General features: G+C 36.5%; 2 protein-coding genes across 2 annotated transcripts in view; both read left to right on the top strand.

Moving 5' to 3' along the window:
- LOC106092497 (high affinity cAMP-specific and IBMX-insensitive 3',5'-cyclic phosphodiesterase 8-like) overlaps positions 1 to 15952 on the top strand; it is a 287871-nt gene that overhangs the window by 230206 nt on the left and 41713 nt on the right. The window lies entirely within an intron of this gene.
- LOC106092826 (high affinity cAMP-specific and IBMX-insensitive 3',5'-cyclic phosphodiesterase 8) overlaps positions 14037 to 15952 on the top strand; it is a 105867-nt gene continuing 103951 nt past the window's right edge. The window contains exon 1 of the mRNA XM_013259755.2: positions 14037 to 15631. Coding sequence (XP_013115209.2) covers positions 14255 to 15631 — 1377 coding nt within the window. The 5' untranslated portion in view covers positions 14037 to 14254. The remainder of the gene's footprint in view (positions 15632 to 15952) is intronic.

The raw sequence follows: 15952 nt of genomic DNA, 5'->3' as shown, positions 1-15952 counted from the left end.
TCAATTTTCATTCATTTGTGGTTCACTTTATTGTTAGTGTAACAAATTCATATAAGTTCAGCGACAAGGCTTTAGAAGTGAAAATCGGGCAAAATGTATCGTATATTGATAGTTTTATACTACGCTCTGGATATGCAATTATATTTATAATCCTGTGCTGTCATTTATAAGACTACTACTAAGGCCCCCTTTTGACATGGTGCAAATTCGAAAATTATTTATTTAACTCTCAAATAACTTTCATTAGAATCCTATATTGTCCCGTTTGTTAAGCATGTTGATTTGGGACATTGTTTTCGACTGAGCCGACCCCCTGGAATTTGCCCCAAATTTTTATGCGATTTTCGTATTCTACTGTCAAGTACCTTTCGTTTGAATCGCATATTGTCCTGATCGGCCCACATGTTCGCTTGGGGTGATTTTTTGGCTTTTTTTTACCCATATTGCCCCCATCGGTAAATATGTAATTTTTGGACGGTTTTTGGAAGTGGACGAGCCCTCGACACGTGAAGTAAAGTTCGTACTCTACATTTAAATACTTTTTATTTGCTACCCATATTGTCCCAATCAGAAAACATGAGCGTTTGGGTGGGTTTAGGTGTAGGGCGTCCCCCACGGTTATTTAACATCAAAATTTTATACCAATTTTGTGTTTTTGGGCTAGCATACATGAGCATACCAAATTTCACTTAAATCGATCCATCCATCTCCAAGTCTGGCAGTTTTAAAAATTGTAGTTAGGGGGAGGCAACTTTCTTATCAATTACACTTCTTTTAAGCTCAATGATAAGGAGCCTCTCGCTAGGATTCGAACCCAGGCGTCCAGCGTAATACACGGACCTCTGCGCTACGGTTGCCTCCCGTATGATAGCGTTCACTAAGTTACCTTTTTATTTTCCGAACTACTACATGTTATTCTTCCAGTTCGTGTTGTTTATAGATTTACAATGACACTGAATCGAATTTTGGCATGTATATCAGAATTTTCAGCAGGGGATATCCCTTAAAAAATAGTTGCGACAATTGCGAATAATTAAGTCATGTAAGGCTGCAGTACAAAAACTTAGAGCTTATCGGCACGCCACTTGGACTCAACTGCAACCAGTAAGGATGGGCAAAAGTCGGGCGGTGCCGACTGTATAATACCCTACACCTACCCTATAAGTACAATGTGGGATCTATTTCCAATTCTGAACCAATTTTGATGGACCTCTGAACCGATTTCGATCAAACTACTCAGATACTGTGGCAGTCGGATACTCAAATACTGTGGCAATCCTCCCTGCCAAACTTCGAGAGAATCGGTTAACAAATGACCATTTTATTGTATTTTTACTGAAAATCGGACGAACATATATAGGAGCTATATCCAAATCTGAACCGATTTTTTCCAATTTCAATAGGCTTCGTTTCTAGACCGAAAAACATACCTGTACCAAATTTGAAGACGATCGGATGAAAACTGCGACCTGTACTTTGTACACAAATTAACATGGACAGACGGACAGACAGATAGACGAACATAGCTAAATCAGAAAGTGATTCTGAGTCAATCGGTATACTTATCAATGGGTCAATCTCTCTTCCTTTTGTGTGTTACAAACTATTGGGTTGCCCAAAAAGTAATTGCGGATTTTTTAAAAGAAAGTAAATTTATTTTTTAATAATAAGAATGAACTTTAATCAAATATACTTTTTTACACTTTTTTTCTAAAGCAAGCTAAAAGTAAAAGCTGATAACTGACAGAAGAAGGAATGCAATTACAGAGTCACAAGCTGTGAAAAAATTTGCCAACGCCGACTATATGAAAAATCTTCAATTACTTTTTGGGCAACCCAATAATTCACTAAGGTATTAAACCCTGTACCACAGTAGTGGTGAAGGTATAAAAAGGAGGCTTCTTTTCGTTAAACAAAAATTTCAACCAAACCCGATCCATATGCTTTCGCTTTCAACACAAATACTTGGGCTCAAAATTTACTATCAGATTCGTGAATCTTTTTATTCGAGTCCCATATTGTGTCTGTTTGGGGGATTGTTCGCTTTGCGTGTTATGTTATTCTATTTCCGAATACATTTCATTTAAGTCGCATATTGTCCCGATCGGTCCACTTTCATTTATGGGTCAAGGCTTTGGGATAAGGGGAAGGGTCCGCTCCCCTTGCGATATCAAAAAATACATATCCGATTGCTCCTTCCGGACCAATCTGCAGAATCTGTGAAAATTTAAAAGAAATTGGTTTACCCATTTTTGAGTCTATACGGAATCAACAAATTTATATATTTCATAGACTTATCTGAGTCGTTCCATATATTTGACAATATATTTGTTTCACTTTCATCTGGGTGTATCATAATGGGATGAGCTCACTTAAGCAAAATCGGTGCGGCAAGTGATATGTGGGGATGATGATAACAGATATCGGCACTTAGGTGGGGACACAATACCAAACATGAACCAACTTAGGGCAGTGGTATGGAAAACAATTAAATGTTTTGTAGTAGCACGGAATTTCTCACTTAAAACATCCTTTTTCGAGGTTACTTTTTAGTTTTTAGAGCGCACAAGAAGCCAATTACTGGCTTAGGTGTATGTCCATAGTGGCTTGGGGTGGATGAATTTCCTTAGCTGTCAACAAAACAATGGTAATTTGTTTTTTTTTTTTTTAATCTTTGCTTAATGGAGCCATTATTTACCACTAATGAATTTCCTAAACATTTAACTGTAAACGAAGTGACTTTATCACTTTGTGGATCAAACTTATCATAACGTAATGAAGTGATATTTATTGCCACTTTCAACTATTATCGATTCACTTAGCTTCAATGGATGTAATATTAAAGTACCATATATTGTACTATTTATTTATTAAAAATTGATCTCATGTAAAATAAAATGCTATATAAATGTATGACTAGAATAGTTTATCAGTCCATATTTAGGCTATGTTGAGATATATTATCACAAAACCGATCACTCACCCCAAACTTTGAACTTGTCTATCCTGAGGGTAAAACGCTTACGAACATTTTCGAACGTAACCAAACTGTAGGCAAAACGTGTTTGATATTGAAGAATTTGCAAAGCATTTATACTGTATTCTTTCTATTGAAAAGTATGTGGGTTTTTGTATGAGTTTTTTTTACTGCTGGTGTGGCAACTCTGTTCGTGAAATCAATTACAAACATTATCGCTTCTCTCAATTGCCACTGTACTCGTACATTGGAAACCAATTTAAGTGTCTCACTGACGTGGTCAGTGATAGTAGCCATACGATAAAATTTTTTTGAATGAGAGTCTCTTAGGCCGGCCATAAATGTCTAATTTATGTGTGTAAGTTGGTGTGAAATAACAATCTGAATTTTGTTCAAATGTGATTGTATTCAATGTGGCGAATATGAAAATCAAAGAACCGTATATAACCTATATTACTATATTACACATATATAACTTATTTTATTGATTCATTAACCTTTTGACACCTGATCATAGATTCCATTGTGAAATTTTGATGTAATGACGTTGTTCTTTTTACAATTTTTTTTTTGTTATTAAAAAAATTACACAATATTCTTTTGATTTTCTCAAACCCTAAGTTTAAACAGTTAAAAATTAATTAATTAGTATTGTATAACCATTTAGCGCAGGAAAGTGTATTTTAATGCTCGTGGCATAAAATCGCACCTGTAGACCAAAATAGTGGAGCTATCGCCGTTACTATATTTTTTAAATATAGAAAGCATCAAATGATTCTAGACACCTAATTTCTTGAAATGCACTCCCGAACATTTTGATGAATTTTTCAGCTGTCAACGAACATGTTAAAAGAAATGTACGAGACATATTTTATGTATCTGGATTACGATATTGGCATTAGAATTAGATGGAAATTTTCTAGAAACATTGCAATTCACAAAACTGCTTTAAGCGAATAATCTTGCAATTCGCTTTGTGAAGATCAACATATGTATAAACAAATTTTTTTATTTCTCTTTCGAGACGAGCTTAATGACCGAAGAAGGGAATGAATTCGATATAATCTTGAAGCCTTCACACCTAAAAGTATCCGATGAGATTTCTTTAACCGAGAATCAAAACGCCTCATACTATGGCCTCTTTATTTTTTTTCCACAACACTGTTTAAAACCGAATATGAGAAATATTCAAACAAAATTCCCAATGTCTCATGCTGGCCAAGGAGCTTTACGCCGACACAGAAATATGGGCCATCTGAACTGAAAACATTTTGCCTCCTCTATGTCTATAACACTTTGTGTCGGTTAGATCCGTTGATTAAACGCTTCGAGTGTGGTACACATATCCATTTGCCGTTGTAGGATCTGGACTATTCTGCTTATCTACTAATAATCAAAACATATTCTATTCTTAAAGCACTGTTTTGTATATTCTATTCTTAAAGTGTTGTTTCACAACTGAACACTCTATCAAATTCTCTAAGAGTTTTTTTTTTTCATTTCATTTACAATTTTTTTCCATATAAAAAAAACATTAGTTTTTTTATATTTTTTAAGGAAATGGTAATTTTGTGATTTTATTGTTGACATTTGGAATTTTATAACTTTGTCTTCTTGGTTTGGCTCGAGGTCATCGAACAATTTACAAAAACAGGTGTTGGTGTTTTATTTGCAATTTTTACCAATATTTCGACCACCGCCGGTGATCTTCATCAGGGTTTTAACTATAAATTTAACAAACAAGTAATTTTACAAAAAATTAAAAACATTTATACATTTGAAAATAATTACATTTTGAAACAAAACAATCGACTTTTCCTTTACAGCGCACAAGTTCGATTAAAGCTCTCTCATTTTTGTCTGTATTTTTGTACCAAATTCCTGTAAATTTGACCACAATTGTCTGTGTCTTTCTTAAAGTTCATACGTTTGTTCGTAGGGGTGTCAATAATATGTAACATTTCGTCTTTTCTGATTGGATTCTTGTGCTAGTATATCGACCTTTTTAAAATTTGGTGTATGTTAAAGTGCAATGTGCACTTTAACAGGGCATACACCTGGCGACTTAAAGGAGTCGAAACTTCTTATCGACCAAAGGATTTTTGCTCAAAATCAAAAAAGTTAAGCATTATGTCTATCTCTTCGGCATTTAAATGCACAAACGCATTACATCCCGATACGTAAAATCATAGAAAAAAGTTTGCTGAAAATTGGAAGCACTGTTTGCTTAATATTAGTGTTAATTTTGCTGCTTTTATAGCAGTAGTTCGGCTATAACAGCAGTGGTTCTGCAATTTCAAAGCAGCAGGGTGACTGCTGAAAAGTCTTTTGTTTGCTGAAAATGACTGCTGCTTAATTGTGAAGGGGATAGTAGAAGAAAGAACAAAATACAACTGTAAATGTGTGTCTCAGTGGATGTTTGTAATCACCACTGAATGTATACTTTCCATCATTTTTTTTCTTTAAGTTTAGAAACTAAAGGCCATGCCAGTCATGTACACATTAGTAGAGCAATAACAAAAAATAACGAAATTTACACCAATGGATGGATCAGGTAGCTTCTTTATTATAAAATTCCATAAATCAAATTTTCTCTTCCAACAAAAATTCTAAAGAATTCTAAAAAATGCCTAATCAAAACAAATAACAGGCAATCATAAAAATGGCATACATTTTTTTCTTAAAACAGCAGATTTTGTTTGCTGATTTAGCTGACGGAAATGTTTGCTAATACAGTAGTAATGCCTGTTTTCCCACTTTCAGCAGACAAAACCTGCTGTTTTAGCAAACATTTTTATTGTTTTAATTAAAAAATTTGGTTGAGTGTACGTCAAGCCTGTAGTGTGCACAATTATTATAATATACACCACTACTGTGGTACAGGGTAATATATCATAGTGAATTTGTCTGTAACACCAAAAAGGAGGAGAGTTAGACCCATTGATAAGTATACCGATCATTTTCTGATTCGATTTAGTTGTGTCTGTCTGTCCATGTTAATTTGTAAACAAAGTACAGTTCGCAATTTTCATCCGTATCTTTTCAATTTGGCACAGGCATTTTTTTGGACCAGAGACGAAGCCAATTGACTTTGGAAGAAATCGGTTTAGATTTGGATACAGCTCCCATATATATACAATATATTCGTCCGATTTGTACTAATACTGCAATAGTATTATCATTTATGAATCGATTCTCATGAAATTTGGCACATGGGAGTCTCTCATAGGTCTCAGCATTACTGGTGAATTTGATTTAAATCGGTTCAGATACGGATATAGCTCCCATATATATCTATTGCCCGATTTCAGCTTCTAGAGCCTTTGCAAGTGCATGCATCAACCAATCTTCTCAAAACTTTGCACTAGGCTTTATTCTATGACTATCGCAAAACATACGGATTTTGATCGAAACCGGTTGAGATTTGGATAAAGCTGCAATATATATATATATATGTTCGTCTGATTTGGGCTAATACTGCAATAATATCATTTGTGAGCCGATTCAGAAGAAATTTGGCACAAAGGATTTCCTTATCGCTCCCGACAATGCTGTTGAATTTCATAGAAATCGGTTCATATTCAGATATAGCCCCCATATATGTATCAACCGATTTTCACTTTTAGAGCCTTTGCCAGCGTGTTTCATAACAGATATTCTCTAAATTTTGCACAATGTCTTTTTCTATGATTTTGACGGTATATGTCGATTTGAGTTCAAATCTGTTAAGATTTATATATAGTTCTTATATATATTTTAGTCCGATTTTCACTAATACGTCATTGAGTGACAAAATTTTTTACTAAGGTTTCTCTTATGACTTTTCTTATCCCTGTAAATTTCATCGAAATCTTTAGATATAGCCCCCAGATATATGTTTTTCTCTATTTTCACTTTTAAGGCCTTTGCTAACGCATTTATCAACCTATCTACTCAATATTTTGCACTAAGATGTTTTCTTCAACTCCCACAATATGATTTTGGTCGAAATTCTACATGTAAAATTTCGATGATATAAAGCTATCAAAAGGTCGGCTTTAGGCCGTCCTTCATTGTTTTTTTTTTCACCTTGACAATTGATCCCCAAACAATTATGGCTTACTTGTCCGTTTGGATCGTACAAAATTTATACGTGTATGGCCGGCCTTGATAAGAAATTGCTTGAATGATTCAACTTTCCAGGTTTCTTGAGTTGATTTGGAAGTGCCAATTGCTTGCTGCTCACCTATTCTTCACTCAGTGCTCGATTGCATGCTGGAATACACACGGAAAGCTTACCAGTCGTTTATCGTCATCCTTCCATTCAATTCGGATCGATTTATTAAATTCAGTGGAAAAAATTTTCGGAAAGGGAATGTTATGGTACCAAAGTTTAACCGGAAACTGTGACCAATCTCAATTTGCCCTTATTGGAAAAAGTTGACAAAAATATAAAAAAAAATCAAGAAACGAAAAAAACACAAAGAAAGGAGCGAAATATACTTCAAAAGAAACTACCGAAAACCAACACAAATAATCAATAGTGAATAATATATTTTCTAATTATATAATGTGAAAAGATATCGACAAGTACACACACTGACAATTGTGTACTATTTCAATGAGCATACGCGCCATTGAAAATAAAACGACAGCAAATAAGGAGAAACCACTTGTAATGGTTTAAAGTTGCGGATTTAATGATATGACCCTTATGACAATTACAAATACTCCTAATCGTACCACAATCTTCATTTCACACGGCACACACATTTTCACACTTTGTTCGTTATGAACCACCAAACTGAAATGCCTTCGACTCGAAATCCGTGGCTAAAAACTCAAAATAATATTGAAAACGTTGAATTGTTTATTCTTTGAAAATAGAAAATGTTATTTGAATTATTGTCTGTTGATTGCCCAATATGCCTGGCAAGCATTCATTGGCCATTAAACTAATTACATATTTAAGTTTTGAGACACCCTGCTGAAAGGACGTGGGATTGATTGATTTGTGTATTTGTATGAATATTGCGCCGATCTGAATTTAGGCATCAACTACGATAACATTAAAGACTCGCATGAACACTTAGACTTGTCCATTATATTACCTCGATGTCCTCACAGCCGTAGCATATTTTTCAATCAGACAACCACATGTCATGACACGATGAGTGAGACATCCATTCTAGCCAATGACAGCAAAGCTGGGACACATAGTCATGGCAAATTTCATGGCAGCCGGTTGTACGCACTGAAGTCCTTCATCGGCAAAGGCTGCCGCCTCAGTGTAAAACACACTGCTGCAACAGCAACATCATCTTGGAGCTTTTATCGACCCCAATCGTGACCATTTGGCATCCCTTGCTCTTTGGGCCTTATCTCGAAGAATTTGCTTACATTTCGAACCGAACACTGATTTTGGTAATAAAATTCAATGATTTGCAAGCGTTGCTCGTTAGTAAGTCTATTCATGATGAAATGTCAAAGCATACTGAGCATCTTTCTCTTTGACACCATGTCTGAAATCCCACGTGATCTGTCAAATACTAATGCATGAAAATCCTAACCTCAGAAAAAATCACCCTTTACATTGTCGGGCTTTGCGGTTTCACGTTTACTTTTCCCCTCAAATCAATTTGTCATTATCACGTAAACAAAAAACCAAAACATATTATTTGTGATAAATTCCTCGATTTCATTTTGGAAAGCTTACGATGAAAATTAATGGAATTTTGACACTTTATTGTCGTGATAATAACAAATTGATTTGAGGGGAAAGACTAAAGTGAAACCGCAGAACACACCGGTGTTTCTTAACCATTCCATCACTTCTTTTGTTGCAAGAATCTCTGCAGTGATCGGATAACCTTCTTAATATAACATACCCAGTGTTTCAGAGTAGAGTCCGTGCCACAGATGGTCATCCAGCCTGGGACCATTCGTTTAGAAGTCTATGTACCTTCTATTATCAGGGATATCGTAGCTCCAATCCAATCTAATGCCTTATCAGATGTAGATATTGTATCGAACCCGTAGCTACACAAAAAAAAATCGTTTCCATGAAGGAAATTTTCGTCAAGTAAACCGCTTTTGTTTCGATGAAAGTACATGATTTCTTGCGGTAAATTCATGCAAGAATTTGTGACAATAGCACATATTTTGTTACTCGAACAGTGCCTTGATAAATAAAATCTTTATTCGCTGTTTCAACTATTCATTCTTTGTTTATATATTTAACTTGGATACAACTTGGACACAACTACGAAAACGGGAAATTCCATCAGCTGGGCGAAAGACTTTCCCTTGTATAAATTTGAAAAAAACTGCTGCTTTTCAAAACATCTGTTCGATGCGGTCATTGTTCCTGGGTAAAAAGCTCCAGCAGAAGCCCTCAATTACCAAGCAACCCCTCAATTACCAAATTCTGAAATTTTTGCTTGCTCTCACGCACTCTCCCGCTCCCTTCTGATGACAAATAAAATACGCGATCGACTTCCAGTAAAAACAAGTAATTTGAGTACAATTTTGAGTGTATTTTAAAAACAGACAACATGCTTTAAAGCTAAAAAGTGTAGAAGGTACCCTAATATGATCCAATGTTCGTCTCAATAAGGCATGATTCTACCACTGCACAACTCACTAATTATCGGACTTATGATGACGCTTTTTCCATCTTCGAAATCGCGATCTCCGTAGTCTGCCGTGCCGAACTTTGGATACCCACCACTTCGGGTATATATGTAAATCACCTTTCGTCATAATCCAGTGAAAAATATATACATTATTTATGCATCCATAGCAGCTATATCGAAATATGGTCCGATTTGGACCAAATTCGGCACAGACATCAAATCGCCTAATGGTGGTCACTGTTCAATTTTAGTTCAATAATGGTCTTATTTGCAGCTACATCCAATTATAGGCCGATCAGAACAATATAGGACACGGATGTCAAAAACTTAAGTAAAGTCACTGTGTCAAATTTCAGCGAAATCGGATAATAAATGTTCCTTTTATAGTTCCAAGACCTTCAATCGAGACATCAGTCTCTATTGCAGCTATATCCAATTCTGGGCCGATCTAAGCCGGCTTCAAGAAGGGTATCGAGGGACCTAACACAACTAACTGTCCTAATTTTCGGCGAAATCTGGAAAAATGCGAATTTTTTGGGTCCAATACCTTAAATCGGGAAATCGGGCTATATGGCAGCTATATCCAAATCTTGACCGGTATAGGCCAAATTGAAAAAATATGTCGAAGGGCCTAGCACAACTCACTGTCTCGGACAGTAAATGCGCCTTTTATGGGCCCAAGACCTGGACCGATCTGGACCAAATTGAAGAAAATGTCGAGCCTAACACAGTAATAAATTTGGCTTTATCTTAAATCGACGGCTTAAGTCGACGATTCGGTTTAAAAGAAGTTACATCAAGATATAGTCCGATATAGCCCATTTTCGAACTTGGCCTGTCTATGGACAAAAAAAAAAAAAAATTGCAATAATTTGTGATTTAAAAAACAAAATGTGTTAAATAAATGTTTTTAATGTGAATATAAAATCAAAAATTTGCGAATTTGACATATTTTGGGCAAAAATGATAAACCAAGTTGGGTAAAATATTTGATTAATCTTTCTTTTTATACCCTCCACCATAAGATGCGGGGTATACTAATCGTCATTCTGTTTGTAACTACTCGAAATATTCGTCTGAGACCCCATAAAGAATATATATTTTTGATCGTCGTGACATTTTTGTCGATCTAGCCATGTCCGTCCGTCTGCCTGTCGAAAGCACGCTTACTTCCGGAGGAGTAAAGCTAGCCGCTTGAAATTTTGCACAAATACTTCTTTTTAGTGTAGGTCGGTTGGTATTGTAAATGGGCCATATCGGTCCATGTTTTGATATAGCTGCCATATAAACCGATCTTGGGTTTTGACTTCTTGAGCCTCTAGAGGGTGCAATTCTTATCCGATTTGAATGAAATTTTGCACGACGTGTTTTGTTATGATATCCAACAACTGTGCAAAGTGTGGTTCAAATCGGTTCATAACCTGATATAGCTGCCATATAAACCGATCTGGGATCTTGACTTCTTGAGCCTGTAGAGGTCGCAATTATTATCCGATTTGCCTGAAATTTTGTACGACGGATTCTCTCATGACCATCAACATACGTGTTTATTATGGTCTGAATCGGTCTATAGCCCGATACAGCTCCCATATAAATCGATCTCTCTATTTTACTTCTTGAGCCCCCAAAGGGCGCAATTCTTATTAGAATTGACCGACATATTACACAGGTCTCAAACATATTATTTAACTGTGGTTCAAACCGGACCATATCTTGATAGCTCTAATAGCAGAGCAAATTTTTCTTTTATCCTTTTTTGCCTAAGAAGAGATGCCGGGAAAAGAACTCGACAAATGCGATCCATGGTGGAGGGTATATAAGATTCGGCCCGGCCGAACTTAACACGCTTTTACTTGTTTTTAATACATTGCCAAATAAATTGTGGTCTGGCCCGACCAATCTGATAGTGTCGGATAGTGGAATGCTCCATACAGAGTGGCTGCAACGATAGTCGCGGACAATCAGCTTTTTCGAGCGGAGAGTCTCAGTGAGAGGCCGGGCGGCACCGGCTATTGCACAAATACTGAGTGCCTACACAGATAAAAATAATTTTTAAAAACAAAAACTTTGGCTGAAAAAACAACTACGGAAGTTGTTAATTTCCCTGCAAAAAATTATTTTGAATCTTAACAATCCAAAGTACAAATTTGTTGTTGAAAGGCACTCTTTGCGAGCCAACATATAGGGTTATATTTAGGTTAGGTTTAAGTGGCAGTCTGCTATCAGACTCACTTAGACGTTTTCGTTCATTGTGATACCACAGGAACAGAAGAAAGAAGATGCCTTCTAATTCCTACCGTTGAACCGTCCAGTCGTTTAAAAAGCACTTTAAAAACAAAACCAGACAGGTTCTCAAAGAAATGAGAATCTTAAGTGGAACTCCTTCTGACTGCAAGTACGGGACATACACAGAAGTTGTTCTATAGTCTCTTCTTCTTCGACGTCCACACAGCTTCTGCCGAAGTCGTTGCTGGCAACCTTCAGTCTGTAAGCATGTTTTCCGATCAGACAGTGACCTGTTATGACGGTCCGGGATCCTCGAACCTGGGTTTGCAAGTCATGAATGGGGAGTTTTGTGCGCTACACGGTAGTACACATATTTTAACAACTACTTCAACTAAAAAATTTGTTAAAAGTCCACAAAATTTCAACAATTTTGTCTGTCAAGTCTCTTGTAGAGACTTACTTACGTACTTCAACAAATAATGTATTTGATTTAATGTGAAAATTGTTGAGAATTTAAAGTTTCACCTACAAATTTGGTGTTGGTGTCTTCTAATTGTTATTTTTTTCTATGTATGATGCTCGAAGCAATGGCCGCCCTGTTTCCGCGGCGATCGGTCCTTTGGACCTGAACGAGCTTGCTCACCTACACGAGCTGGACGAGGATCGCTACCTCCACATCTTACAGGTGTATGCGCAGAATACGGAATCTCCATCCTAAAGTCTGGTATATGTTCTGGCGACGAATAGAGTCAGTCGGATTTCGCAATAGGCGTTTTCGCTGCGAAATAACTCAGTACTAGGCTTAAGGCATGTCTCGACCAACTTCCATTAAGGTTTTATCTCAAAGGGGATAGACTAATAGAAAAATATCTTTCTCTTTCGATACGATTTGCTTGCCTTGGAATGGCAATGCTTTTTGTGTCATTCCATTCCCTCCACTCCATTCTAAGCCACGGAGCCAGTCTGACATAGCGCATAGTGCCACTGGTGAAACTTTATCGCTTTAAAGTAGTCGAAACGTTTGATCGTCCATATTTGACCTAGACACAATTGCTTGTGAGTGGTGTTGATTTTGCTTTTTTCCCTTTTGGATGTCGAGTACACTAGTTTGAGTGCGAGTTATAGAATGATTAAACATCCATAGACTAGTGGTTGACAGAAATACTCACTCTATTGTACAGTGCATTGTCATACATAAGAAAATAATCCCAAGCAGACCCGTATGCTTGCAAGTAATTGCAATTGTGTGCTCGTCACTAGTATAGACACATTCTTATATTATCTTTGGTTTTGACTTAGCAACGAGCAGGATATAGAGCAGCTCGGACAAGTGCGGATGGCAAACTCGGAAAGTGTAAATTTTAAAATTTCGTTACAAAAATGCTGATATGTCCGATGACAAAAATCATTAGAGCAACACACAAATGGCTGCCATTTAATTGAGAATAATAATGTTTTCAATAAAAAAATGAATTGAATTTGAATTTTTTTAATAACGATCGTGATTGATATTTAGGCAATTTTCAGTTAAAAAATTAATCGATTTAATTACTTTTTAATTGAATCTGAAAAATACGAACGTGACTAAAATTTTTGTAATTTTCAATTAAGGAATTAATTGATTCAATAATATTTTTTTAATACAATCTGATTTTTTGCTTCAATTACGATCGTGATTGAAATTTTTAATTCAAAAATGAATTGATTCTATTATTTTTTAAATTGAATCTTAAAAAATTTTATATATAAAATGTGATTGAAAATTGTATCTTTTTAATTAAACAATAACGACCTAGACCACTTATTTTTTTCCTTTTGTCACTCAATCCATTCCCCATTACATTGAAAAAAGATGGTTTCATTGATTTGGTACGCATCGAGTGAAAAAACAAAATCCCGATTTTTCGGAAGAGAAATTTACATGGCGAAATTTTCTTTTATGTGAAACGAATTATTTTGTGTGTGTGTGTGTGTATGCGCCTGCAATAAGGCCTTTTAGAAACTCTACGTGCTCCTGCATTCCACATTTTTGTTATTATTGGCCTATACTTTCTTATCGGTGCTTGTTGATGTGTGAAATATGTACGTATGTGTGTATACGCCTGTGCATATGTTTTGTGAAATCACAAACGATTAGGTCGATTGTTTATCTTATCACTGTAATTGTTACAAACATGTGCTTTTCATTTTGCGTGTATCTAGCCACAATACAAAGAAAACGGGAGTGAGAACATTTATGAGATAGACGAAGTGTGGCGCAGGGGAAACAAGTCGCACACAAGTGCACAGCCGACCCAGAGCACTTAGCCGTACGATGATATGAGCGTGTGCGGTTAGACATCGAGCTATATAACTTGAACGAATCGAATGCGTTTTATTCTGAGGATTAAAACGGCCCGAACATATACTTAAATCCATCCCACGGGCTGCTTCTATTATGCGAAACTGTTTCACCAAAATTACAAATATTTTCCGGAAAAGCGCCCTGCCACACTCATCAGATCATGACTATGATTCAGAAATGGGGAATCTTCAACAGAGCGGGGGCGAGGCTCAATCGTCCATGGAGCCGACTACTACATCGGAAGAGCAGAAGTCTAAGGGTACACAGACCCCACCATACGTTCGAAGTACGAGTTCTATTAGTTTAAGTGAAAATCATAAACCTGCGATAGGGCATAATGGTGTTGATAGCGCTGATAACGAAAGCATTCACCAACTCGTGATAAAAAACAGAGATAGTTTTCATGACAAGCATGAGAAGGTCTCCTATATAACGAAGCAAACGATTAGTATAGGAGATGCTGTTGATGACAGGCATCGTTTATTCCAGAGTTTGTTCAAGAAGAGACGAAGGACTATGAAAGAAGCCGGAAACAGCGGAAATGGACATTCTTGCAGGCAGGACCAAATAGGAGCAAGGCTCTTGCCAACTGTTGATCATCAATTTTCCAGAGGCAAACATATGTATCACTTGAGCGATGCCGGAGAAGACCAAGAAAGAAGCGAGCTAAAACAGGCCTACGGGGAAACCCGTAAACTGTTGTTAACCTCTAACCCATTCTCGATATTGGAAGAGAATGAGGAAGGAAGCTACAGTGCGAAAGCAAAATTTGTGAAAAATGATAAGTATGTGGAGTATTGTGTCGGCGAAAACAACAATGACAAAGTCCACGATATATCTTTGATGCTTGAAAAAGGAACCAATTCATTTGTGTCAAATGACGTAGACAGTTCAAACGCTCTAATTTTTCCATCAAACAATCCAGACAGTTGTACTGATAGTCCTAACGCAGCCAAAACTCCCGAAGAGATAGAGTACGAAGCCAAGGTTGCTGCTGAAAGTGAAGATATGATGACACCACTACCAACCAATACCAAACACCATCCTTTTGCACTCGGCCGCAATCTTCGCCCGGAAATAGCCGAAGTAATTCGTAGCTTGGATGCAAATACACTGCGTATAAACAACCTTACCGTAGAGGATAAGCTAGAGTTACTGCGGCGATTCGAAAGTACCCAGCATGCTCGCCGTAGCGGTCGTGGAAATAGCCATGTGCGCTCAATGCCTCCTGCAGGCCATTCTATTCAAATTGACCTAGGTCTTGCACAGACACGTGACCAGCATACCGATGATTTGTCGGATTTAAGTACCGATGGTGTTATTCTACGCCGCAAAAACTCACACACATCCCAATCGAATTTATATGAACGTCGCCAGCCAAAAAGTCCCAAGCTAAAATTAATATTGGAAAGCAAATGGAAAGAAGGCACGTTTGGAGGTGCATCAGATGCTACCATTTGCGAATATAAGGTGTGTATTAATAAATCATTTTATTTTTTTTCGAAACTTCTTAAATTGTTACTACACATAGCAACAAGAGTTTTGCAATATCTGAGATAACAGGGACAAATTTGACACAAACATATTCTTGGGACGAGAGAGGAAGTATATTAAAATTGGAATCGGTTCTGATTTGGATATAGCTCCCATATATATGTTCATCCGATTTAGACCAGTATTGTAATAATTTGCTCATTTGGTATTGCTATTGAAATTAATAGAAATCGGTTCAGATTTAAATTAGCTCCCATATATATTTTCGTCCGATTTTGGATAATACTCAATCATTTA

The sequence above is a fragment of the Stomoxys calcitrans genome, chromosome 5 (genome assembly GCF_963082655.1).
Source record: "Stomoxys calcitrans chromosome 5, idStoCalc2.1, whole genome shotgun sequence".
NCBI lineage: Eukaryota > Metazoa > Arthropoda > Insecta > Diptera > Muscidae > Stomoxys > Stomoxys calcitrans.
This window is presented reverse-complemented; position numbering and strand designations above follow the sequence as displayed.